The sequence below is a fragment of the Bos mutus genome, chromosome 9 (genome assembly GCF_027580195.1).
Source record: "Bos mutus isolate GX-2022 chromosome 9, NWIPB_WYAK_1.1, whole genome shotgun sequence".
NCBI lineage: Eukaryota > Metazoa > Chordata > Mammalia > Artiodactyla > Bovidae > Bos > Bos mutus.
In genome coordinates, this window is record NC_091625.1 from 76,584,052 (window position 1) to 76,610,954 (window position 26,903).

The window sequence follows — 26,903 nt, forward strand, 5'->3', positions numbered from 1 at the left end:
ACTCAAATTTCCCGTTAGAAAAGAAAGAAAATTTTAAAAAGAAACATGATGGGGAAAACTTATCATCTTCCTCCTATAATTTCTGAAGAAAAACAATAGTCTTCAAAAATCACAGATTACATAGTCACTGTTTTTAATTTATTAAGAAGTATTCTAAAGTAACAGGCTTCCCTGGTGGCTCAGATGGTAAAGAATCTGCCTATAATGCAGGAAACCTGGGTTTGATCCTGGGTCAGGAAGATCTCCTGGAGAAGGAAATGGCAACCCACTCCAGTATTCTTACCTGGAGAATTGCACAGACAGAGAAGGCTTGTGGGCTACAGTCCATGGAATCGAAAAGTCGGACATGACTGAGAGAGTGACACGTTCTAAAGTAATGGGCTTTGGTTCCTACTGGTCTGGTTTTGTTTTCTAGATGGTGGCGAACAGTGTTAGAGCAGGTATCATTTCTGTGGTGTATGAACACAGTGGCCTAACCTTGGAGACCCTACTTTATCTCATAGAAAAAGCTCTGGATGGGCAGATGGCACAGAGTGTGGGAATATTCAGTGATGGAGATAGCAGAGAAATCAACTTACTCCAAGGTAAGACTGGGGATTGGGAAGAAAAATTTGCACTGAGGTAGTGTTTGTCCACAATTTAAGGAGGTTGATATCCTAGCTCAAAGCAAGCAGGCAGGAGGAGTTCCTTCTTACTCTTTTCTTTCTTTACTGGGGCTTAGGAAGGCAGTCTCCAGGACTCCTTTAGAAATCGGTGCAGACACATGCAGACTAGCTGAATCATCACATTCAATTCCCAGGAGGTGAAAGGTACAGTGAAGTTTCCCATGCCTGGGAGCGTTACTTCTGCTCTCTAGGACTTATTTATTGATTGACAATCATGGGAAACATTTCCACTTTGGAACTTGGTTGCAAAGTCCCAGGACTTGACTGGCCATTGACCAACCATGTTGTGAGCTGGTAACTCACACTGCTGCCCTACGGAAGCAGAGACACAATGTCCTTAACCTAAGCACTCAGTGTCTAATAAATCCAGGACAGTAGGAGAGTGTTGTCATGTTGGAGTCCAGTGGTACCTTCTGTGGTCCTAACATGGGGCCATCATTGAAGCAGAGATGCCCTGCAGATCTTGGCCTTACAAGCAGATGTTGGCTTTTTGAACCTCTGTATTTTCACAACACAAACTGCTAAGAGCTTCTGTTAATGTGACATTTTGATTTCCTCCCCCTCAGGCTATAAAATTGGTATTAAAAATTTATTGAGGCCTGAAGTGAGAGACTTCTGGGAAAAATTAGGAAGCTATGTGGCCCCAGAAGAAGAAGGGGGTCACGTGGACCTCTTTGTACCACTTGGAGCATCAGGTCAGTTTTGAGAGGTGGTGGTCATACCTACTTTGTGATGATATTTCATGGATTTATAAAATGTCCTCAATTCAAATAACTAAGTTACATTTATTTTTTATTTTTCTCCTTATACTTCACATACTCAGATACTTAGGGGGAAAGGACATCAAGGCTAGTGGTCAGAGTAACCTGTCCCTAAAGAAATAGTCATTAGTGGTAAAAGCTAACCAGAAAAATTATTTCTGTTTCTTCTGGAAAACACACTAAAATCAGCCTCCACAGTACAGGTGAAAATGCCAGACCAGCATTGGGACCATCATCAGCCTGTATGAGGAAACTTTCCCTGTTGGGTTCAGAATCTGGAAGGAGTGGGCATGAACTTGGTGACCAGGGACCTGGACTTGAATTCCACTCATGTGACTTGAGCTGTGTGGTCTTAGGCAAGTTTGTGGACCTCTGTTTCCTCATATGAAAGTTAGGATAATAGTACCTTACCTTATCGGACTTGTGAATATCAAAATACATATAAAATACTTAAATGTTGGAGTATTTAAAAATGGAGTATTAAAAAAATGGTGCCTTGTAAAGATGAGTGTGGTAACATCATTTTCAGTGCCTAATATCAGTCATATTTAACATAAAAGCTCTTCTTTCATGAATTCATGGGCTGTTTTTTTGTTTATTTCTTTGTTGTTGTTTTTTAGCCAAGCAGAACATGGGAAAGGAAGTGTGGAATTAAAGTTTCTTAAACTGTTTCTTGCTACCCATTCCTTAGGGAACTTAAACTTAGTTCTTAATCCTTAGATTTCACTGGACTATTCAATACATACAAAGCATGCCTCTGGCAGGATTTCTCTAGGCAAAGGAAGTATAGGAAGGAGTTTAAAAGAAAATGAAGTACAAATTATTGTAAAAAAATAGTTTTTACAATTACTACAAGTATATAATCTCAATTATGTAGAACATAGGGACAGACAACTCTAGGAGCAAATATAGCACACTATTAACCCTATCTCTAGATCTGTTATTTCAAATTTTCTTTTAAAATCAATTTGAAAAGGTAAGTTACAAAGAATGTGGAAGGTGTGACCCCAATGTTTAAAATCTGTGTATGTGACAGGGAGGGTGGTAGTGGGGTGTGTGTATAAGAAGGGTTTGGAAGCATATATACCATCATGCTGACTACAGTTGGATAATATTAGTGAGTTTTCCTTTCTTTTACATTTTTCTTTTTCTTTGATCTTTTTTTGGTCTCTATTTTCTGTAGTGAACTACTATTACTTTTAAAATGAGACCAAAACAAATTTTTTAATGGGAGTAGGGGAAAAATAGGATGTTAAAAAGTAACATATTGAAAGGCAAAGAGAATATGGGCAAAAGGGGAAAAGAACAGTAAATTTAGTGACACAAACATGGTCTCAAGTGAAACTTAATGGTACGCAAACAATAGATTTCCCATTGCCATTCTGGGCCCCCAGGTCATCCCTGAACTTCCTATCAAATATAATTTCTCCTGGGTGAACCATGGAGACCCTGGTTCAGTCAGAAGGCCCTGGCTTCTCAGTCAAAAATCTTCCACCACCTCAGGAATCACTCTGGAGCCTGTCAGCCCTGTAGCTGTACCACCTCTGAAATCCTGATCTTAAGCATTTTTCTCTGAGTACAACTTCCAAATTGTGTCCTCAAATATTCCCACTCTATCGGTTCTTTGCCTGAGGATCTCCAATCCACGTACTCCCACTTACTATCACCATGCCTTTGACCTTGGTTCCTTCCTCATTAAACCTAGATTTACTGGTTTTTCATTATCATCTCTCTTGCAAATAACCTGAACTTCTTTTTTGCTGGCCAAACCCCAGTTTATTTGGCTAAATCCCAATGCCAGTTGGAGAAGGAAATGGCAACCCACTCCAGTGCTCTTGCTTGGAAAATCCCATGGACGGAGTAGCCTGGTAGGCTGTAGTCTGTGGGGTCACGAAGAGTCGGACATGACTGAGCGGCTTCACTTTCACGCACTGGAGAAGGAAATGGCAACCCACTCCAGTGTTCTTGCCTGGAGAATCCCAGGGATGGGGGAGCCTGGTGGGCTGCCGTCTATGGGGTCACACAGAGTCGGACACGACTGAAGTGACTTAGCAGCAGCACCAGCAGCAATGCCAGTTAGAACACAACCTTCTGCGTAATCTATGCCTGCCAGTGCTGAAGCAGCTGAAGACTGTTGGAAAGAGTAATACAACTGTTCTTACTGATCTAACTTTAATGACATAAATACCAAATGGGATTGGAACTCTGATAAGCAATCCTACCACATTTCCTTGGTAAATTCACTTTCCCACTCTTTAATGACTGTCACCCCTTCTCCTTTTTAGTCAATCTTTCAATAACCTTCTCTCTCACTTGTTGATTTCACCATTTACTTCCCTAAGGAAACCCCTTAATATACCTCCCACCACAAAAACCACCATCTATCCAACCTTTTACATTCATCCTGTCTTCCCTTCTGTTACGGTGAAAGAAGCACCCCTACTTGAATCAAACATCAGCTACTCCACTTGGACCCTGGATTGCACCACCTTGCACCTTCTCAAGACATCACTCCTATGCTCAATCCACCTCCAGAGCCTCAATCCTCTATTGGATTAATCCTATCAGATCAAGAATACCTGTAGTAGCTCCTCCATTCCCCCTCCCCCCTGAGAGACCATAACTTTCTCTCACATGAGTTGACTATACCAATGGTTCTCAAGTTTTTGATATGTATTTGACTCACCTAGAGGACTTGTCGAAATCCACATTGCTGGATCCCACCCAAGTGTTTCAGATTCAGGTCTGGCATGGGAGCTGAGAATTTGGTGATGCTGATGCTGCTGATCCCAGAGCCACACTTGGAGAACTACTGGTATAGTTCAGAGGTCCCCAACCTTTTCGGCAGCAGGGACCAATTTTGTGGAAAACAGTTTTTCCATGGACCAGAAGTGGGGGTTTGGGGGTGATTCAAGCATATTACATTTACTGTGCACTTTGCTTCTAATCTAATCCTTTCACTGATCTAACAGAAGTTACCAGTCCACAGCCGGAAGGTTGGGGATCCCCCTAGCTGACTGCTTCTGCCTTCCTCATCTCTCACTTGCCCACCTCCCAAGCTCCTCGAAGTGGTCTCAGTCTACCAAAGCCACTTTTGGAAGACTATAAAAGACTCCCATGTGCCCAAATGCAGCAGTCCCTTCTCCATCCGCACCTTGCCCTGACCTCACAGTGGCGTTTGAGGTGGATGAATACTCCTCCTCAAAACTCTTCTTTCCTTGGTTTCCCTAATACCACCCATTCCTTGTTTTCCTCCTACCTCAGCAGTCTGTTCCCCTCAGTCTCCTTTGCCGGCTTCTCTTTGGTGAGGCCTGTAAATGTGTCCCAGGCTTGATCCCAGACTCACTTATTTTCCATGGCTACACTCTTCCTTTAGGGAGTCTCATTTATTCCTATGACTCTACGTTCAATCTGGATACTGAAGACTCCCAAATTTATGTCTCCATCTTTGAAATCTCTCAGCTGTAAATTCGTCTTGCTTTTACTTGACATCTTCATGTGGGTGTTTAGTTTGCATGGCTAAGAGGCATCTCAAAGTTCACACACCTGAAACAGATTCTTGATTCCCTTGTATCACAAACCCACCCCTTTCCCAGAATTTCTCACTTAAGATCGCATTATTCACAAGTTACTGATAAGCCAGAAACCTAAAACTCTTCTTTTTTTGGCGTTACTTACAAATTGTAAGCACTTTTATTAATGTATAGTTGACATGAAGTATTTAAAGTGTGTAATTTGATAAATTTTGACATATGTCTACACGCCATGTGAAACCATAAAAGTCAAGATAATGAACACATTCATCATCCCCCAAAGTTTCTTCCTGCCACCTTGAGATTTCTCACTTTGCTTCTCCACTCAAACCAGAGGCAACCACTGAGCTCACAATATATTAGTTTGTATTTTATAGAATTTTCTGTAAATGGAATCATACAGTGCATTTTTTTGGTCAGGCTTCCGTCACTCCAGATATTTTAGATTTGTCCATGTCATGCTAGTATCAATGGTTCATTCCTTTTTACTACTGGGAATGATTATATTGTATAGTTATACCATGTTTGTTTATCCATTCACCTGTTGATAGATATTTGAGTTCTTTCCAGTTTAAGACTTTTACAAGCAAAGCTGCTGTGAACATATACTTTCATTTCTCTTGGGTAAATAAATACCTAGGAGTGGAATCACTGGTTTATATGATAGGTGTAGGTTTAACTTAAAAAAAAAAAAAAAAAAAAAAAAAACCCAGCCAAATTGTTTCCAAAGTGGTTGTGCCATTTTAGATTTCCACTCCAGCTACCCAACACTCCGATACTTGTTTAAGGTCAGTCTTCTTAATTTGAGCCATTGAAGTGTGTCCTGATATCTCTTCATGGTTTTAATTTGCATTTCTCTAATGATCAGTGATGCTAAGCTTCTTTCCACTTGTTTATTTGCCATTTGTCCTCCTTGGTGAAGTGTCCTTTCAAATCTTTTGCTCATTTTAAAATTTAGGGGTTTTGGCTTTTTACTGAGATATCTTTGTATATTCTGGGAAAGTTGTTGCAAATATTTTCTCCCGCTCTATGACTTATCTTTTCCTTCTCTGAATAGTTTGTTTTGAAGACAAGAAATTCTTAATTTTGATAAAGTCTAATTTATCAATCTTTATGTTTTATAAATTATGCTTTTGATGTCATATCTAAAAACTCTACCTAACCAAAGATCACTTCTATGATTTCTCCAAAATTATTTCTAGTTTTAAGTTTGACATTTGGGTTTGTGATCCATTTGACTTATGCTTTTTTTAAAAAAATAGAATGCCAGGTATAAATTGAAGTTCTTTTTAAAAAAACACATGGCTATCAAATTATTTCAGTACCATTCCTTATAAAGACCATCCTTTTCCCAGTGGATTTTATTTGCATCTTAGTTGAAATCAGTTGACTGTATAGGTACCCTTATGAACTTGCTGTAATTTCATTGATCTATTTGTCATTGGAAACATTAGATACAAATAAATGACAGACATCCCAATCTTTCAGCCACAACCATCTTGCTGCAGCAACTGAAACAACTTGGAGTGATCCTTTACTCCTGGACCACAAAGAATTAAAGTACATTACTTATAGTTTCATTTGAAGTAGTTTGATCTATATGCTGTGTCACAGAAGAAGGGGTAAAATTAACACTAAAATTTGACCATTGTATTCCACTGTGTGTTTAACAGTTTTAAAACCAGCTCTTGCAGGAGACTTCGAGTCAGACTATTTTAGAAAATCTGTGTAGACTTTTCTGTCTTTGGCCTAATTCCAAATTTGAAAATAAGCACCAGGTCAAACTGCATCCCTCTTTCTCCACCCTGTTGTCAATCCTCCTGAATGAAGTGTCTGGACTTCAGCATTGAGGGATGAACTGTAAAGCGCTGATGGACTATTCCATGAGGGATTTGAATTGAAGACAAGACCTACAAGTGACCTTTCTTGGCCAGCTCATTAGTGCTTCTAAGTAGTGTTTAACTGTTATGGCAAAACCTGTGAGTGAACTAATGAAAGTATTTTTGACTGTGCAGAGGCAGGAATAGAAGTTCTTTCTCAGCTGTCTCAACTGACTGGCACATTATTTACTGCTCCCACTGGGATTGCCACTGGCTCTTACCAACATCGTAAGTGTGTATGGGTGCTGACTACTGTGTCCATTGATACCCACCAACTCCAGGATCACCAAGGACAAAACACAGCTAATAATACTGGTTCTGGCAATGTCAATTACTGCCTTTCATTCCTACTCTGAAGGAGTGCTGTCACTTCCCAAACTAGTTCATTTCTCATCACTCCGTCATTTGCTTAGAAGGGAATTATTATTACAAATATCTGCTTCAAACCATCATTTGAGAAAATACCAGCTTTAACAGTTAAACAAAGATGTAGCTGATCTAGAGAAATGATAAGTACAGAGCACAATTCTCTTCATAAAACATTATCAATGTGCTTTCATTTGGAAAAATGAATTGGAGCTATAAGGAGCTAGTGAAGGGGCTGGCTCAAATTTCATCGCAGTAGCATTAAGGGAGAGGAAGAACAAAGAGAAATTACACTTGAAAGCAAAATTTCATTTAGATACTAAAGCTGCAACTATTGGATCAAAATAACATTGTCTGACCAACAAGAGTGAAATTGCTTTGCTATAATAATGTTAATCATTTTCCCCTTTAAAACTCTCTCACTTCCTATCAAACAGGGATGGGAGTGATGTAAAACTATATAAAGCATTACTTCTCTAATCCTGAATGCTAAGTGCCTTTCAAGACAGGAAAGCTGGAATCATGGGAGACTTGTAAGGAAGAAGATTCATGATGATACAACAAAAAGCACACTGACCTAATACAGCTTTGTAGCAGAAGTTGCTTGTTAATTTTAGTTTACATAGCAGCAGCGTCCAATGAGAGCATATTTGGCCCCATTCAGGGAGGAAATCAGCCTCGCAGAGATAACAGGGTGTAGACACTGCAGTTATAAAATGGGTTTTCATCTTTTTCTCCTCTGTCTCTTCTTCCTCTTTTTCCCACTTTTTCTTCTCATTCTAGAACATGTTACAAATAGTTTCATGTTTATCAGCAAAAAATGTGGAAAGCAGAATGAAACTATCCATTTAGGACAGAAAATCGAATTTCCCTTGGTCCTGTGTCATTCAGTCACTGATTTTCAAGGACAGAAACTTTAAGCACCCATTTCAGTACATGTAGAGATATCTGTAGAGAGAGAGAGAGCAGCTGGACATGATATAAATAAGATGCAGGGTTGGCTCCAATGGAGATGACTTTTGGATGACATGATGGGGAAACCAGGTAAAGTGCGGTTTTCCTGTATTTTTACTTTTTAGGATGTGAACATAAAATAGTATATTCTTATTTGGAAGTCTATTCTGCTTTTGATGCAAAAATCCAGCAGCTATTTAATTTTACTTCAAATACAGTGTAAATGTCAATCTTATCAAAGAATAGATAGACATTTGAAATTATTCATTTTGTCCTTTTTGAGTTTCTAATTTTACCTTTGAAAGCAGACTATGGATGTTTATCTTAGTCTTCTAATGAGAAAGGGTAATAAGCCTGATATAAATACAATTAAGAGTATTTTTTTTCCCATACTGTAAACAAGAAGAACTCTGAGCTTAAGTCTGTGATACTAAATGCAGAAAATAATGTCAGTTCTTAGTGACTGGCTGGGACGACAGTGGGAAACGGCACCCCCTTCCATCTACTTCAGCGAATCAAAGCTGCAGACATGGTCCAGCCTCACCGACTTCCTGGAAGACACCTTGAAATCAGTAAGGAAACAACTAAGTCCTCTCTTCAAGGAGTTGCAGAAGAACATCAGTGGCAGGATGATAGGTAAGAACTGTTGCTGCTTCTGTTGCTGGTTAATTATGAAGCTTGTCACATATCCAAAGTGAATACAAATGTAGGAATGCAGAAGTAAAAAACTGTTTATTGTCTTTGTTTTTCATAGCTTCTTTCAGATATCATGAATATCCACTAAGAACAAATATATTCATCTTTAAAATGCTGAAGCTAGTTCCTGGTTTCAAATTTTACCATCTTATTAATTCTGTCAGTCAATTGTTTACCTTGGCAAAATTCACTTTGCTAAGCCAGAGAGCTCTGTCCTTTTCCCTCTTCAATTTGCTCTCAAAGTTAAGCACCAACATCCCAGTTAAGCATCTCTTAGACCACAGCACCCATTACTTAAATTGTTCTATAATTAAATTCTATGTATTTTCTTTCTAAAATATTTAATTTGGTGACGGGCTTCATGGACAGGCCTATTGGACATTATTGAATTTGTTTTCACATTTACACTTCTTACTCATGATTCAATTATCACAATAAAGACTCTTGGAAACAATGTCCTATTTCAACTTTAGATCTTCATCTAAACCAGTCAGTTCTTCAAAATCAAGTACTTTTTTAAAAAAAAAGTTAGGTTTTTCCTGCATCTTTAACTGCCAACTCATTTTCCTCCCTAACTCTTCACATGTCACTGAAGCACTGTACCAGTCAAGTCATTATATATCTATGTCTTACTTCTCTCTTCCCTTCCTCTGCCTTGCTCTGTCTACACAAGAGCTGTAACATACAAATATGCATACAGGTATTTCATCTGTCAACATATGCCCATCTCTCTCTGCATAAAGCAGGGATTTGTCTTTTTGGTTTTAACTCTACCACATTTAGTAGGTGTTCAGCTAATATTTAAAATTTCTTATGAGGTTATGTTATGGTTATGTTATGGTTCTTTCACAGATATTAACTACTAGAGAGATAAATGAAAAGATTAACAGTAGAAGTGTTTTTTGATCATGTATGTCATAAGGCATGAAAATCAAATGGAAAAAGGTTGCTTTTCAAATCAATGCAAGTTGCTCAAAATATTTTAAAAATATAGGTGTCTGTATGTATGTATGTTATTCCCTATGGACTTAAAATATTTATGGAATTGAGCACAAAGATAATGCAGAATATAGAAGAGCTTTTGGTGGAATTGAGAATCTAAACTTTATAAGGTTCATTTTTACATGTTCTTTCCCTGTCCAATTTATATATTTTATTCAATATCAACTTTGTCAGAGTGGTCACTTTTTATATGCTACACATTTAGATGCTTTTGCTCATTTTCTATTTTATCTTGATAGATAATCTTCATGGCATAATAGAATTTTTATTCTTAGTCTGCATTTTTATCAATTAACAAGCAACTGTAAGGACTGAGTTTTCTTCTTGATCACATCTCTTAATTAATTACAAAGCATATGGACTTATATTTACAGGGCAATTTGTATTTGACACCATGAGTGTGGCTAACATTCTGAATAACCAAGAAATCATACAAGCTCTGGCAGATGGATTGATAGAACTTTCAAAAGAAAATTCTGTAAGTGTTCCTTTGAATAAAATAAGCTACAAAAACCCCAAAACTTAAATTTTAGTGTGCATTTACCACTTTATCCTTTAGGACATAATTCCTCAGAGAAATAGCATCAGTTTATGAAAACAGTCACTGAAAGAGTCTGAACCCAAGATGTATTACACAAAAATAGGAAAATCTTCTCAGTTATTTGATATTAATCATATGGTACACTGTTCTATCTTGTGATTAATTTAAGTCAGAAGTGACTTCTTAAAGAAAAAAACATGTTTAGTGGCTTATATTTCACATAAACATTATTCAACAGTTAAAACAATTAATAGTATGGCAGAAAAACTGAGAAATGGTGAAACCAGCTATAATAGATGAAAGGCAAGGAAGGCTAGATGAGAGAGGAAGGAAAAGAGAAAACAGGACAGAAACATGCAAGTCAGTAATTTGGTTGGGGATAAGCTTAGGGAAAGCCTGAAAAAAATCAGAAGCAAATTTTGAATGCTCTTCCAGAAAAGTCAGTCCACACACTAGGACACAATGAGGGGAGGCAGAATAAAAACATACTCTGCTCTAATATCATAGAAAGGCTCTAGGAAAATAAAATACAGTCAACTCTATGTATCCTTGGGTTCTGCAACCATGGGTTCTGCACCCTCAGATTCACCCAACCACATGTTGAAAATATTCATTAAAAAAAATTCCAGGGACTCACCTGGTGGCTAAGACTTCATGCTGTCAATGCAGGGGACCTAAGTTCATTCCCTGGTCATGAAACTAGAACCCAGATGCTGTAACTAAGACCTGGAGTAACCAATTAAATACATATTTTTTAATTCCAAAAGTTTCAAAAGGTGAAACTTGACTTTAGTCATGCATTGACAACTATTTACATAGTGTTTATACTGTACTAGTACTATAAGTAATTGAGAGATGATTTAAAGTATATGGGACGGACTTCCCTGGTGGTCCAGTGGCTAAGACTCTGCACTCCCAATGCAGCGGGCCTGGGTTCAACCCCTTGTCAAGAACCTAAATGCTGAGAGCTGCAACTAAAGACTGAAAATCCCATGAGTGGCAACTAAGACCCGGTGCAGCCAAACAAATGAATAAATAAATGTGTAAAGTATATGGGGGTGTTTCCCAGGTAGTGCAGTTGTAAAGAATCAGCCTGCCAGTGCAGGACGTGCAAGAGACTTGGGTTCAATTCCTGTGTCGGGAAGATCCCCCAAAGTAGGAAATGGCAACATGCTCCCATATTCTTGCCTAGAAAATTCCATGGACAGAGGAGCCTGGTGGGCTATAGTCCATGGGGTCACAAAGTGAAAGTGAAAGTTGCTCAGTTGTGTGCAACTCTTTTCGATCCCACGGACTATAGATTACCAGGCTACCCCATCCATGGAATTTTCCAGGCAAGAGTTCTGGAGTGGGTTGCTATTTCCTTCTCCAGGGCATCTTCCCGACCTAGGGATCAAACCCGAGTCCCCCACATTGCAGGCAGACGCTTTACCCTCTGGGCACACACACCAAAGTATATGGGAGAATGTCCTAGGTTATATGCAAGTACTACACCATTTTACATAAGGGACTTGAGTATCTGAGAATTTTGGTATTTGCAGAGGTCCCGAAGCAAATCCCCATGCATAAGGAAGAATTGTTGCAGCCCTCAGTTCAGGGGAAGCTGAGAACAGGACAGGAATGGGGTATTATCAACATACCTGATGCTGTATAAGGCTTGTAGTTTTCCAAGAAACAGTTCTCAAATATTTCCCACTGTAGTAATTATACTTTGTGGGGGATTTAACATTGCCTTTGGACACTTTCTCCTTATCCATCATGGTTTCAACTTGGCTTCCTGGGTAAGCACCAGACATCTCCTGGGCTCATGGCCCATTGTAGAGCCCGAGGAGTTGCAGGTAGCCATGAATTTCTTTTCTGAAGACTCAACTCTCCAGTGCACTAGCCAACCCTCTCACAGCCCAGCAATAAATGCCCTGGAGAATTCAGCTGATAATATGATCAGGGATGTTCACAGGGATAATCCTGAGGCCCTGAAATTCTCTGCAGTATTCTCAAACACCAAAGAATTATTCAATGTCTGATGTTGGTTCATGGTACTTATGCCACCAAATTATTTTAAAATAACCTTGTATGATATAATTTTCATGGTGTTCAAACCTACAGCCTGAGAGGGAACCAGATTTGGGAGTCTTACCAGGGTGTTTTCCGCAAGAATTCTGCTGCTTGGAGGCTCTCTTCTTTCCCCTGTAACACACCAAAGTTGTCCTGTCCCCTTTCTTCCTCTGGCTAAGAGGCCAGTGTGGGTCACTTTGGTTCTGAAGACCTTGAGACCCTCCCACAAGACCTTGGCATCCTCACTGAACTGTGACAATAAGCTAAGAACCAAGATTAACCAGAAAGCCCCATTTACTGCCTCAAATAAGAGTGACTTTGTTCTAGACTTGTAAATTAGGTAGAAAGCTGAAAATGCTACTAGAAAATGTGTTCTCATATCTGCTGCACTCTTGTTGACCTGCATTTGAAATAAAAATTCTTTTTTGGGGGGGGGTTGGTAATCTTTCAGGACAACCCTCTGGAATTTTTGTCATATTTTCTGCTAAAGAAATGTAGTAAAAAGAGCAAGCATTTTGAAGGAAATGTCATTCTGACAAAAAGTGACCCAAAGGCAACACACAGTTTACTCACAAAGGTAAAATTACTGTGGCATTTTTATGCTGTTGCTTCACTGTACAGTTTGAGAAATGTGCTTAAGAAATTCATAATCAGTAATGATAATTCTAACCTTGAAAGCTTTCAATTTGTCATTTCTCATAAGAACTTCATTTTCATGGATTTTTATTTTTAAAAGGGTGTTTTGTAGTTTCATAATGTTAGTAACACTTAATCTACTTGATTAGTGGATTACATGGCATCATGCTGATGAGAGTAAACACTAGTTGACTCTTGGGGGAAGAATTGAATACTCGCATTCTGTCCAACGTAACTTAAAGAGATTTTTTTTTTTGCAGCCCAGGACACTTTTTTGGTGAAACTAAAAATGGTTCATTTTTCCTTTTTTCTTTTGGTTGAGATTCAAATTCATAAAAGAAAAAAAAGTGGGTTTGAAGCTAGTTCTTTAGTTGAGCAAAAATAATTTTGCCAGTACTATATTCAGAATATGTACATTCTTGGTTAAGTGAAGTAATATGGATTCAGGAAATACTGAAAATTGCACTGTCATTCAGAGAACTGATGTCTATGAAAATGCTATTTCATGCCCATTGGAAAAGCACCTATCTTTGATGATTGAAGGCTGGGGATGCCACCCCTAACACAAAGTCACCGTGGAGACTGTTAGGAGAAATAGACTTGTAAGTTCCCCTAGTAGCAAATGGTGTGTTGCCCTATTAACCTGATATTCTGGAAGACTTTGTTGCCCTGGCTTTACAGGACAGCACAGTGCAGGGAAAGGCAAATGGAGCACCACTGGGGCCACGTCCTCTCTGCCAAGCTGCCCTAGACTCACTCAGCAGAGTGAAAGGCCTGCAGTTATGCAGCCCCTGCCCTCTGTCTTTAGTAGACCATGCCTCTTAGCAGAACCCCCACTCCCTGAAGCAGCTTATTCTTCCCAACCACAAGCATCCTCTTCAGGAGGAGTCTTGATAAACACATTCCCAGGGACATCAAAGCCTTTAGATGTTAGAACCCTGCTTCCTTGTAGCCTGACCCCTAAATCTATCTCTTACAAAACTCACAGACCATGTACTCATCAGAGTTCTCCAGAGAATCAGAACCAATAGACCTGCTCTTGTTACATCACCTTCCTGTAGTAAAACTACAGAAATGTTAAACTCCTTAATGCCTGGGAATATCTTTGATATTTTCCTTTTTTAAAAATAAAATAAAAAAAAATAGATCTTAGATTATTATTTGGTTTTCTGTTATTTAAAACTTGGGAGCTTGTGCATAATGCCCATGAAACAAAGTTGGTGGCCCTAGGAAGGAAAACCACAGATTAAATATAGGTGCTGAATTCAGATAAAATGGAGGTGAGTTTCTCCACACCCTGGAGTTTATTTTTAAAAGTGTAGATATTCATCCAGAAGAGCACACAAACTCTCAACCATGGGAGTGGAAAGTAACGCCTTCTTCTGAGACAACTGTTTTATAGATTCTTCCACAAGGGTTTGTGTAAGAGGATTAGTCTGCCAAATCCAGGACCAAATACACATACATATATACATATAGATAGGTAGATAGCTCACTCTATTAATCTATCATCTTGCTGCCCAGTAAGTAGTACAATAGTAACTCCTGGCCTTGATATGCCCGCAGTGTTTACACTGATGCTATAGAACATGGTGATAGGTCACAGCCAGAATCATAGTTGTTCTTCAGCACTATCATTTTTCACAACTACTGCATGCATGCTCAGTCGCTCAGTCGTGTCCAACTCTCTGCGACCCAATGGACTGTAGACCTCCAGGCTCCTCTGTCCATAGGATTTCCCAGGCAAGAACACTGGAGTGGGTTGCCATTTCCTTCTCCAGGGGATCTTCTGGACCCAGGGATCAGACCACATCTCCTGTGTTTCCTGCATTGGCAGGTGGATTTTTTTTTTTTTTTTTTTTTACCACTTAGCCACCTGGGAAGCCTCACAACTCTTTCTGGACCCTAATTCAGGTAGTCAAGTGTTTTCTGGGAGAAGCACCAGCAATAAGTAGGTTGTTAGCAATAACTAAGATCCTAGAGGAAAATTCTTATTATGTGATCCAAAGTTTCCCTTACAGGCCATGGAGAATCTCAAGGCAAAGGCCCATTGACTCAAAATAATTGTGTTCTTAAAAATGTGTGAAGTTTGCTACTCTGTTACTTCCTTTGAGTTCCTCCTTCAAAATGAATAACAAATGGCATCTTAACCTAAGAACAGGTCCTAAAAATCCTAATAATTAGATAATATAAAATGAGAGAACATGTTTTTAGGTTCAAACACAATTACTATATCAAATTGACTTGCTATCCACAAAGAAAAATTTACATTTAAGAAATAGCTGTAGCTGGGAATTCCCTGGTAGTTCAGTGGTTTAAAAATTCTTAAAAGCTGTTGCTGAGCCAGAGGTGAAACAAAGCCCAGTCTGAGTAAGCAGGTTCTAAGATAGCCAGGGTGGTCCAGGAGTCCACTGCTGAGCTTCAGTGAATGAGCACTCATGGGAGCCTGTCCAAAGGGATGATATCCCAGATAATGGGGCCTCCGTCATCTGTGGAATCCACAATTAGAATCTGTATGGCTTGGGTTCTCTTAAACTCCAGTCAAGCAGGCTGAGTTTCATTTTCATTTTATACCTGCAACCATGTCTACCTACACAACTGCAGTGTCACTGCTAACTGGTTGAAGTTATCATTTCTCTATATGAATGATCAGCATTATTACATATTTTGAAAGAAGACAATATTCCACACATAGAAATTTTGAATTATTTTGTCAAAATTCAAACTAGATTCCCCCTGACCTGGCATAAATATAAATACTGGAGTAGGAAATGACAACCCACCGTAGTATGCTTGTCTGGAAAATTCCATGGAAAGAGGAGCCTGGTGGGCTAAAGTTCATGGGGTTACAAAGAGTTGGACCTGACTGAGCACACACGCACACAAGTATAAATACATGCCAGACTGGTGTGGGTCAGCCCCAAATGGGAAAGGACATGGTGAGAAGACTATGTGGAGCAGCCATGAAGTGCTCAGACTCAGGTGGGGGGCCTGCAGGCCCGGGAGAAACTGGCTGGTTGTGTGTGCTTCTGGGCCCAGGGGTCTTACACAAAGGCTTCAGGCAGCCATGAGGCATGTCTGCAGGTACAAAATAAAAGCGTGTTTTTGTCTGAATAGAGTAAGACAAAAGGAGTCTTGGTTATAAATTGATGTTTTTCTTCTAGTTTCACTCCTATATATCAAGGGGTTGCCATGGATAGTTTTATCTTTGACTCAGAAGGGCAGCAGCAGTGACCATTAATCATCATTAGCTTTCAACACAAACGTGGGACCAGTGTTCCATTTCTCAGCTGGACCCTGGGATGCTGCAGGGAAAGCGGAAGGGGCGCTATTTTTTAATGTGATAATTTATATGGAAGCCACAAGAAAAATTAACAAGGCAAAGTGAGGAAAGAATAAGCCATATTTAAATGTGGAAACAGATCTAGAAATGGCATGTGAATTTCTTTATGACAATTTTTCATTAGGTGAAAAAAGAGGTGAATTTTACAAAGTATTGTGAACTTTTCTTCTAGCATCTTGAAAGTAAGGTAACTTATGTGCGCACTGCTGCCAGAACACAGGCAGAGACCTATTTCCCAGGCATGTGTGAGGAGCTGTTCCCAGGGAAAACGGAAACTGCACTGAATTTAGTTTCTTAACACAGTTCCTAGGAAGCAAAAAGTTATTATTTTTTAAAACATAAAATTTAATTTTGTTGAGTGCTTAACTTATGTTTCTAGAGAACCCTGTGATTAGGGCCAAAGGCAGAGCTACTAAGAGCCTCCTGTGGGCTTAGCACTGACTGGGCATTTAGATATCCCAGGGCCTGCCTCCAAATAATCAAGTCTGCATTTAATCCTCAGGAAAGAGATGTTATAGAAGATAACCCTCAGGACACAAAACCAAGTCTCAGCAAAAATGATCCAAATTTTGAGTTGCTGGTTAAGCTGGTAAGCCAACTATTCTGGTTTGTTCTTTCTCTTTTCCTGAGAGTTTCTCTTGACAGGGGGAACCCCCAAATATAACTGGAGGAGATCCAGCCAGTAGCTTTTTCTTTTGAGTAAGTCCTGATCTAAAAAGAAGTTGAGCCAAGGGGATGGACATGAAACATCTTGGCAACAACAATCATCTCTGTGCTACTCCATGCTTTTCTAATAGGACGCTAGAAAGGCATTTAAAGAAATGGTCCGTGGACACAAAGGTTCACAGTTTCTAACCAACCCATCAACTGTTGATTGAGTATAATCAATCACAGTTTCTAACAGACTCATCATCAGCTACGGTCTGATTTCAAATGTTGAGTATAATGAATATAACCTTTAGGGTTGTCTTTCAACGGGTAGTGTGTGGAGGAGGTGTGGACCAGCAGAGGCTTGGTCCTGTGCTGCCGGTTAACACACAGCGCATGCGTGCCGTCTAGCATTTCTATAGCACACATCTACTTTTACTGTCATGTTTCAACCTCAGAATTCTGAAAGGCAGACATTAGAACCCGCATTTTGTAGAAGAGGAAGTCAAGTCAGAAAACTTAAGTGATTTCCTTAAGGTCAAGAAACAGGCAGAGAGAAAAGTTTGAATCCTGCAGAAGGGTGCTCGGCCCTGGGCTCTTTCCCAACCACCCAACAGCCGGGACCAGTCTGCCTAGAGTGGGTGGTGCCTACAGTCTGCCTACAGTGGACAGTGTCCCTGTGGACCTCGGCAGCTGCAGGCTGACTCAGCTCCACGCCATCCCAGGAACCACCCAGGAAGAGAGGGTTTACAAAAAAATAAATATGACAGTATCTCCGCTGACCATTGGTGATAATACTACACAATGGTTTTGTTACCCAAACACAACTCCATGTGCCCAACGTACAGTGAGGCCAAACATACCAAAATGTGGGAGTTTGGAGCAGAGAAAAGGTAATCGCAGAGCCAGGCAAGAGAAAGGTGGCTCAGGCCTTAAAAACCCCAAACTCCCTGAAAGCTCTCAGCAAAGTGCTTTTCTAGGAAAGGTGAGAGGGAGTGTGGTTAGTCGTTACAGACTTCTCTGTATCAGAGCCTTTGTTCTTGAGGTCAGGTCATGGTCAGGTAATGATGTTCCTATAAATTTCTACCAAACAAACATTATCCTCTGTTCTGACAGGAAAGGGCCAGGTTCCAAGGCACAACTTTCACCCTCCGAGCTCTGGTATTGGCTGACAGGTGGCTCCTTCACGGCCAGGTCCCCAGACCCTGCCCAGCCGTCATCACTGACGGAGGCACCCAACCCGACTGGCCCGCCCTCAGGCTCCTCAGGCCGCCCAAACTGCAGGGACAGGTTCTGGAGACTACCTACGTCCCAGGCAGATGGCCACTGCCATTAGGTCTCAGAGGTGGGGATGGGGGAGAAGCTCACCACTGCCTCAAGGCCTGGGGCTCGGCCAGTGGGCGGCCATGGTAGGAGCTCCAGAGCCCTGCAGAACAGGGTCCCCGCTGGCCCAAGGCTGGGTGAGCTACAGAACCCAGGGAAAAAGCTGAGATCCACCTCTTACCTCACTTTGCACCAGAAGACCACCACTCGGCTGACGGTTGGTGGAATGCTCCCACCAACGGAACCTTATTGACAGTTGGTGGTTTGTGGGAGGGGCCACTGTGGCACCAACCAATGGCTGAGCAGGAATGCTAACGGTCTCTCAGTAGCTGTTGCCTGGTAACAGGGTGGGGTGGGGAAGGTGGCTAGGGTGGGGTGGGGGTGGGGCTAATGGGTCACAGCAATCGCCCGTGCTAAGAGCTATTCTGGGCAGCGCTCTATTATAGTTTCAAGATAACAGCGGAAATTTGACAACTGAAACCTTAAATCAAAATCGTTATAAATATTAGATAACTCCAGTATTTTAAAGATCACTTCATGGCAAATAGATGGGCAAACAATGGAAACAGTGACATACTTTATTTTGGGGGCTCCAAAATCACTGCCCATGGTGACTGCAGCCATGAAATTAAAAGACGCTTGCTCCTTGGAAGAAACGTTATGACCAACCTAGACAGCATATTAAAAAGCAGAGACATTACTTTGCCAACAAAGGTCCATCTAGTCAAGGCTATGATTTTTCCAGTGGTCATGGTATGGATGTGAGAGTTGGACTGTGAAGAAGGCTGAGGGCCGAAGAATTGATGCTTTTGAACTGTGGTGCTGGAGAAGACTCTTGAGAGTCCCTTGGACTGCAAGGAGATCCAACCAGTCCATTCTAAAGGAGATCAGCCCTGGGTATTCACTGGAAGGACTGACGCTAAAGCTTAAAGTCCAGTATTTTGGCCACCTCATGCAAAGAGTTGACTCACTGGAAAAGACCTTGATGCTGGGAGGGATTGGGGGCAGGAGGAGAAGGGGATGACAGAGGATGAGATGGCTGGATGGCATCACTGACTTCGATGGACGTGAATCTGAGTGAACTCCGGGAGTTGGTGATGGACAGGGAGGCCTGGCGTGCTGCGATTCATGGGGTCGCAAAGAGTCGGACACAACTGAGTGACTGAACTGAACTGAAATAGGCTTTATATACAATAGGCATGTGTTTGAAAGATTAAAACTAACCAAGAACAGTGTTTATAGTATCTCAAACAGAATGAGTGTTCTGCTTCTTAAATTATTTTCACATTTTAATTTTAGATCATGAAATTATGGTTGACATTTCAGGTGCAGATCACATGGCATTAAACATTAGTATTGTCTTATTTTATTTGGAGCAGTGTGGGGCTGGAGGGGAAAGAGGAAATTGTGTTCTAAGAGTTTTAATCGTCCTAGGTACAAATACAAGGCTATTAGATTTTTTAAATTTGAATATTGTGATTGTTTTCTATTGTAAAAATACTAATTTTACAACTTCAAAAGTATAAATAGAAGGGAAAGAATCCTAATTCCAGTAAGGAAAATTAATTTCTCCAGTCATAAACATAGCACTCAATATCAGGGTGTGGGATTTCTTAACACCAGTGCATGGCTTTTCCCTCAGGATTGCTAAAACAGAACTTTGATATATAGAAAGCATAGAACATTGGGAAACCTAACTACCCAGGAGAGATAGTAGTTTTTCCTAAACACAGAAAGAAGAGCATGATTTTGGTATTTCATAATACATTACGGGAAATAACTATTGAATTATTTGATAACGAGAGGTCTAGCTCATTTCAGTCTTGTCTACATGATAATCAATAAAACGCTACTGGGGGAAAAAAAAAAAAAAGGAAAACAATGCACAACCCAAAGGCTTTCTCACCATCACCTCTGTAAGGGCAGAATTCTGCCTTAGCATCATTGTAGAAGCCAACACCTAGCACATGACACTAGATATCTATTTGGATGGATAGATGGATCAAAGTAAATTCTCAACCTGTACCTTCTCAAGATTCAAGAATCCAAGACCCATCTCATCTATGGCATCAGGCTGGCCAGTGTAAGGGACAGTTTGATGATGGGGTCAAGCAGAGTCCTCCATATTCCTTTATCAAGTTTCCCTTCAGCCCTGCATATCACGAATCAGAAAGGTACCCTCAGAGTGACCTCCTGACTGCTCAATACTTTCATTTCTCTGTCTCCTTTGACTGTCAGGCCTTTGGATGATGGAAGCCTGAAATGAGTAATTACACTTTCCTTCTGAGTTCTTAATGCTTTTCCACAGGAGAGAAAACTCCAGCTGGATTCAGCCGAAAAGCGAACCAGAGTCGTCAGGGAACTCGTACAGAGCGAGAGAAAATATGTGCAGATGCTGGAAATTGTGAGAGATGTTTATGTGAGGCCACTGAGAGCGGCGCTGTCATCAAACAGAGCCATTCTGAGTGCTGCAAACATCCAGATCATGTTCTCTGATATTCTGCAGATCTTATGTCTCAACAGGTAAACTCTGAATAGCTATATTTTGAAATATTCATTGTGGTATGGGAGGAACACACACTTGTTTCAAAAAGTTTTACAGAGGCTCAGTCATTCTCTGCCCTTCTTGGAGACACTGCCTGATCACCTCACAGAAGAGAGATGATTCTTGACACTGGGCTGCAAACAGTAGTGATGATTCCTGGGGTGTATTCCTGCCTGGACTCAGAGCTATAGGTCAAGGAGTGGAGGTTCAGTGCCTGGGGATTCTATATTCATTATGCTATTTATGCAAAAGACAATGGGAAGGGGAGCTATTCATAGTCATCAGTGTTTGGCTGATCAGTGGGAGAGGAACAGGAGGCTGTAATGGGACTAAGTCACTAGAACACTTTGCTTAGAGAACCAGAGGCTGGGGATTAGTTTAATAACAGTATATGTATATGGAAGGGTTGAGAGAGAAAATTGATCATTTGCATAAGACAAACAGAGCTTGTGTTTCTCTGCCAGTAACTCTTTAGATAACTTAGAACAATTTCCTTAGCTTCGGGGACCCCAGATTCTATAAAAGGAACTAGTGTGCTTCCAGTTTTGAAATTCCCTGATGGCTGAAGAATAACCTTTGATCCAAGGGAAATGGGCTTAGTGGTGGTGATGGCATTCAGCCATTGAAGTGAGTTGAGCACCCTCCTCTGAGGACTGTAAGAAACTGTCCCCAGGCAAAGGGGAGAGGGAACAGTCAGGGCAGACTCTCCAGGCCACCTTGGGATCCTGAGTCAGCCCCCAAGTCAACCTACTTCCTCCCTTTCCAGCTCTGTGTCAAGGCGAAAGGATCTGACAAAAGCCCCGCCCTAAATGACTGAGTACACATTTATATTTTATAAGTTTATAGGCTGTCGTTGGTCAATATTTCACAGCCATGCTTTTCTCATGTTCCAGGCAGTTTCTAGATGACCTGAGAGACAGACTACAGGAATGGGGCCCCGCTCACTGTGTGGGAGAAATATTCATAAAGTTTGGAAGCCAGTTGAACACATATACCAATTTCTTCAACAATTACCCTGTGGTTCTAAAAACTATTGAGAAGGTAACAGATGGAGGGACCATCCAGGCATTTATTAGACCTTCTGAACTTGCGAGGACTAGAAGGACTAGAATTCGTAGGAAAGACTTTTCTATTCTTGGCTTCCAGATCTCCTCCTCTGGTTTCCGAGAGCTCTTTGAGGATGAGGGCACTGACTGACTTAGTTTCGATCACTAGGGGCTGGCATAGTGCTTGACCCGGCAGTGCCTAGGACTTGGTTGTGGGACTGAACTAGTCCTCATGCAAATTTCCAGACTCCCACCTGCACCAGTTACCCTGGGGCTTGGTTATAGGAAGATAGTTCACAATTAGGCAGAAGCAAAACTGTGAACCTGCTTTGACACTGCCTCTACAGCCCGTGTGGTGAGTCCAGCTCTCTCATGGAGAAAAGGAATTCATAATCATGTGTGGAATAATGGCACTCAATGTGTGAAATCTCACGATAAAACAAGGAATTCCTTTGTTTTGAATTCCTCAGCAAGTGCGTTTTAAACAGTTGTCTTTGTTGCGACAATGTGTATGTAGTCTGAGCAGGACGATGCAGCTCTCATCTGTGCCCCTTGGTGCTCTCATTAGGATCTCTTCTGATGACAATAAGATACTCTTTCCCCTCCTCGGTTTGCATCAAAAGGGCAGCAGGAGGGCCACCTTGGGACATGGTGGTGCCCTCTCCCTGTGCCCGCTGTTGCCCTGCCCACCTGTCTGCCCTGAGGCCCTGAAGTGAAGTGTCTCTGAACACTTCCTGACCTCAGACATCTCCCTTTGTCGTCTTCTTCCTGCTCCACCCGGGGAGTTTAAGCTCTGCTGAGCAACTCCGATTATGTGAAAGTTGCATGAATAAAGCGGTGTCATAGAACTGACCTTTAGGACAAGAATCGGAGCAAAGCATCACATGTTATCATAGCAGATTGGTGCCAGCAATTTTATAGTTATGGATAATAATGTGTCTATTTCACTAGCATGGGGATACATATAAGTAAGTACTCAGTAAATGTTAGCTATTAATATTATTGAAATCAGTGACTATTTGATTTCTAGAAATTAGAATTACTGGCATCTGAGAAAAATGCGGTGACTTCCTGGGGACTGTAATGGTGATGAATAATGCATTTTAAAACAGATTTTAAGTACAAAGGAGCACCTTCATAATGTTATTGTGGAAAACATGCTTAACAGCAGAATTACACACCAATCCCTACACTTAACACTTACTGTGTGGCAGGTACTCTATGGATAGGATTTCCGCCCCCTCCCCAGCCCCTCACCAAGAGTTAGCTATGACATCCATGAGAAAACTGAGGCTCAGAGGAGCTAAGTAAGCTTGACAAAGTCACACAGAATTAGATAAAATTAAATTAGAATTCTAATCCAGGCTTACCTGCATGCAAAGTCCATTTTCATTTTTCTATACTGATTAAGTCCAATGACTAGGGTTAATTTATGGTATAATTAATACAGTATACTTAGGATATCAGGAAGCACCTATAGTATTAATACTGTGATTAGGTGTAGGTGTTGCCCTTTTGCTTTGAGCACTTCACAGATTATGCTTGTCTGGTAGAATAGAAACAACACTTCACAACTGTCTTACAGAATTTTGACAATATAACTCACATCTTTAGTGCAGAGAAATGATACCAGCCTTCCGAGCTTTCCTGAAGAGGCATGATAAGACCATTGTTACCAAAATGCTGAGGTAAGCTCTGAGGGAGAGCACAGCTAGGTCACCCCAAGGACTGGTGTTCTGTGGCCTCAGAAAGGGACCAGAGCTCCCTTCTCTCTGTGCCTTCTACAGTCTTCCAGAGCTGCTTTTGTACCCATCCCGGAGGTTTGAAGAATATATTCATCTTCTCTATGCTCTGAGGCTTCACACTCCTGCGGAACATATTGACCGTGGAAACTTGACCATTGCAATTGACCAAATCAAAAATTACAAAGGCTACATAGATCAGGTTGGTTGCTGGTAAGAGTCTGTGTCCTTTAAAAATGTTATGATGCTTTTGTGGTACTCTGACTCAAAGATTCTGAAATCCCTTAGCCTCTTGGGGTTCTCTTCAAACTTTTTCATCCTTTTAATGCTAAATCATTGTATTCAGTGATATTGAGCACTGAGGGCCTTTATTCTAAACCAAATAATGTTTTCAGATATCTCTTTAAGTACACTTATACAGATTAAAAAAAAAGAGCAAACCTCTTTGTTTCTGAAAGTACTTCTTAATGTATTAATCAACTTTCCTGCCTAAGAAAGTACAGCAATCACAATTATTCTCTGCAAGATTTGATCATCTTGGAGTATAGGACTACCATTCTGAACATGTCACTGTGATGGGCACACAGCTCAGGAGTCTGGGCTGAATGGAAACAATAACACAGTACACCCAGAAAAAAACTTTTTGAACAGAGTCTTGCCACTTGCCTCTTTGTTTTAAAACACTGGGTACAGGAAATTGAGATTCTTATGATAGTTTATGAAAATACCACAACGTTATCAAGTGCCATAACATATTTTAACCTATTTATATGTATAAAAACATTACAATTTCAGTTTGCCTAAACTCACTTTCTTTTCTAGATGAAGCGGAACATCAGTATGAAAGATCACCTGTTAGACATCCAGAGACTCATCTGGGGGTGCCCTGTACGTATTCTAACGCACTTGCTACATCTCATGCTCAAAAAGGAGAAATAGTGATTCTGATTCAGCTAACATCTGTTGAGTGCCTGTTGTGTGCCAGGTGCTGCCAAGCTCTCATATTCCACATCCTTGTTATCTGCAAGGATGCTAGATGAGAAGAGGCACAAGTGGGCTTGACCCCATCCCGTGATTTCTCTGTAGTCTTAGCACCTTGCTTGGTACTACACACCTCATGACCCCCTTTGAGGAATGGGGCCATGTCTTTATTGTTTTCTATTTCCCTGCATATAATATGTGGCGCAGGATTCTGCCCACTGAGGACATCTGTAAAAATCCTGGAAGTCCTCTACTGGTTATCTGTTACCTATGGAATATCGTCTGACTCATTCTACTTTCCTTCTCACTGCCTTTCAGTTCAGTTCAGTTGCTCAGTTGTGCCTGACTCTTTGTGACCCCATGAACTGCTACACGCCAGGCCTCCCTGTCCATCACCAACTCCTGGAGCCCACCCAAACCCATGTCCATCCAGTTGGTGATGCCATCCAACCATCTCAACCTCTGTTGTCCCCTTCTCCTCCTGCCCTCAATCTTTCCCAGCATCAGGGTCTTTTCCAATGAGTCAGCTCTTCGCATCAGGTGGCCAAAGTATTGGAGTTTCAGCTTCAAAATCAGGCCCTCCAGTGAACACCCAGGACTGATCTCCTTAAGGATGAACGGGTTCTATCTCCTTGCAGTCCAAGGGACTCTCAAGAGTCTTCTCCAACACCACAGTTCAAAAGCATCAATTCTTCGGCACTCAGCTTTCTTCACAGTCCAACTCTCACATCCATATATGACCACTGGAAAAACCATAGCCTTGACTAGATGGACATTTGTTGGCAAAGTAATGTCTCTGCTTTTTAATATGCTGTCTAGGTTGGTCATAACTTTCCTTCCAAGGAGTAAGCGTCTTTTAATTTCATGGCTGCAGTCACCATCTGCAGTGATTTTGGAGCCCAGAAAAATAAAGTCAGCCACTGTTTCCACTGTTAACCCATCTATTTGCCATGAAGTGATGGGACTGGATGCCATGATCTTAGTTTTCTGAATGTTGAGCTTTAAGCCAACTTTTTCACTCTCCACTTTCACTTTCATCAAGAGGCTCTTTAGTTCTTCTTCACTTTCTGCCATACGGGTGGTGTCATCTGCATATTATCGATATTTCTCCGGGCAATCTTGATTCCAACTTGTGCTTCCTCCAGCCCAGCATTTCTGATGATGTACTCTGCATATAAGTTAAATAAGCAGGGTGACAATATGTAGCCTTGATGTACTCCTTTTCCTATTTGGAACCAGTCTGTTGTTCCATGTCCAGTTCTAACTATTGCTTCCTGACCTGCATACAGGTTTCTCAAGAGGCAGGTCAGGTGGTCTGGTATGCCCATCTCTTTCAGAATTTTCCACAGTTTGTTGTGATCCACACAGTCAAAGGCTTTGGCATAGTCAATAAAGCAGAAATAAATGTTTTTCTGGAACTCTCTTGCTTTTTTGATGATCCAGCGGATGTTGGCAATTTAATCTCTGGTTCCTCTGCCTTTTCTAAAACCAGCTTGAACATCTGGAAGTTCACGGTTCACGTATTGCTGAAGCCTGGCTTGGAGAATTTTGAGCATTACTTTACTAGCGTGTGAGATGAGTGCAATTGTGCGGTAGTTTGAGCATTCTTTGGCATTGCCTTTCTTTGAGATTGGAATGAAAACTGACCTTTTCCAGTCCTGTGGCCACTGCTGAGTTTTCCAAATTTGCTGGCATATTGAGTGCAGCACTCTCACAGCATCGTCTTTCAAGATTTGAAATAGCTCAACTGGAATTCCATCCCCTCCACTAGCTTTGTTCCTAAGGCCCACTTGACTTCACATTCCAGGATGTTTGGCTCTAGGTGAATGATCACACCATTGTGATCATTCTGGGTTGTGAAGATCTTTTTTGTACAGATCTTCTGTGTATTCTTGCCACCTCTTCTTAATATCTTCTGCTTGTTAGGTCCATACCATTTCTGTCCTTAATTGAGCCCATCTTTACATGAAATGTTCCCTTGGTATCTCTAATTTTCTTGAAGAGATCGCTAGTCTTTCCCATTCTATTGTTTTCCTCTATTTCTTTGCATTGATCACTGAGGAAGGCTTTCCTATCTCTCCTTGCTATTCTTTGGATTATCAAACCACACAGACATACTCATAATTCTCTAATAATGTCAGCCTCTCCTTACACATTTGTGTTTTGCTCATGCTCTTCCCTCTCAG

At 40.9% G+C, this 26,903-nt stretch overlaps 1 protein-coding gene across 5 annotated transcripts in view; it reads left to right on the plus strand.

The window, feature by feature from the left end:
• Positions 1 to 26,903, plus strand: part of ECT2L (epithelial cell transforming 2 like) — an 83,344-nt gene that overhangs the window by 47,546 nt on the left and 8,895 nt on the right. For 2 of the 5 annotated variants that reach the window (XM_070376761.1, XM_070376762.1), the window contains 12 exons: positions 416 to 584; positions 1,232 to 1,360; positions 6,975 to 7,067; positions 8,613 to 8,795; positions 10,232 to 10,335; positions 12,905 to 13,030; positions 16,935 to 17,021; positions 20,712 to 20,926; positions 21,842 to 21,989; positions 23,609 to 23,682; positions 23,782 to 23,938; positions 24,559 to 24,624. In XM_070376761.1, coding sequence (XP_070232862.1) covers positions 416 to 584; positions 1,232 to 1,360; positions 6,975 to 7,067; positions 8,613 to 8,795; positions 10,232 to 10,335; positions 12,905 to 13,030; positions 16,935 to 17,021; positions 20,712 to 20,926; positions 21,842 to 21,989; positions 23,609 to 23,682; positions 23,782 to 23,938; positions 24,559 to 24,624 — 1,551 coding nt within the window. Of the gene's footprint in view, positions 1 to 415; positions 585 to 1,231; positions 1,361 to 6,974; positions 7,068 to 8,612; positions 8,796 to 10,231; positions 10,336 to 12,904; positions 13,031 to 16,934; positions 17,022 to 20,711; positions 20,927 to 21,841; positions 21,990 to 23,608; positions 23,683 to 23,781; positions 23,950 to 24,558; positions 24,625 to 26,903 lie in introns of all 5 variants that reach the window. The other 3 variants (XR_011465395.1, XM_070376763.1, XM_070376764.1) reach the window with 3 other exon arrangements.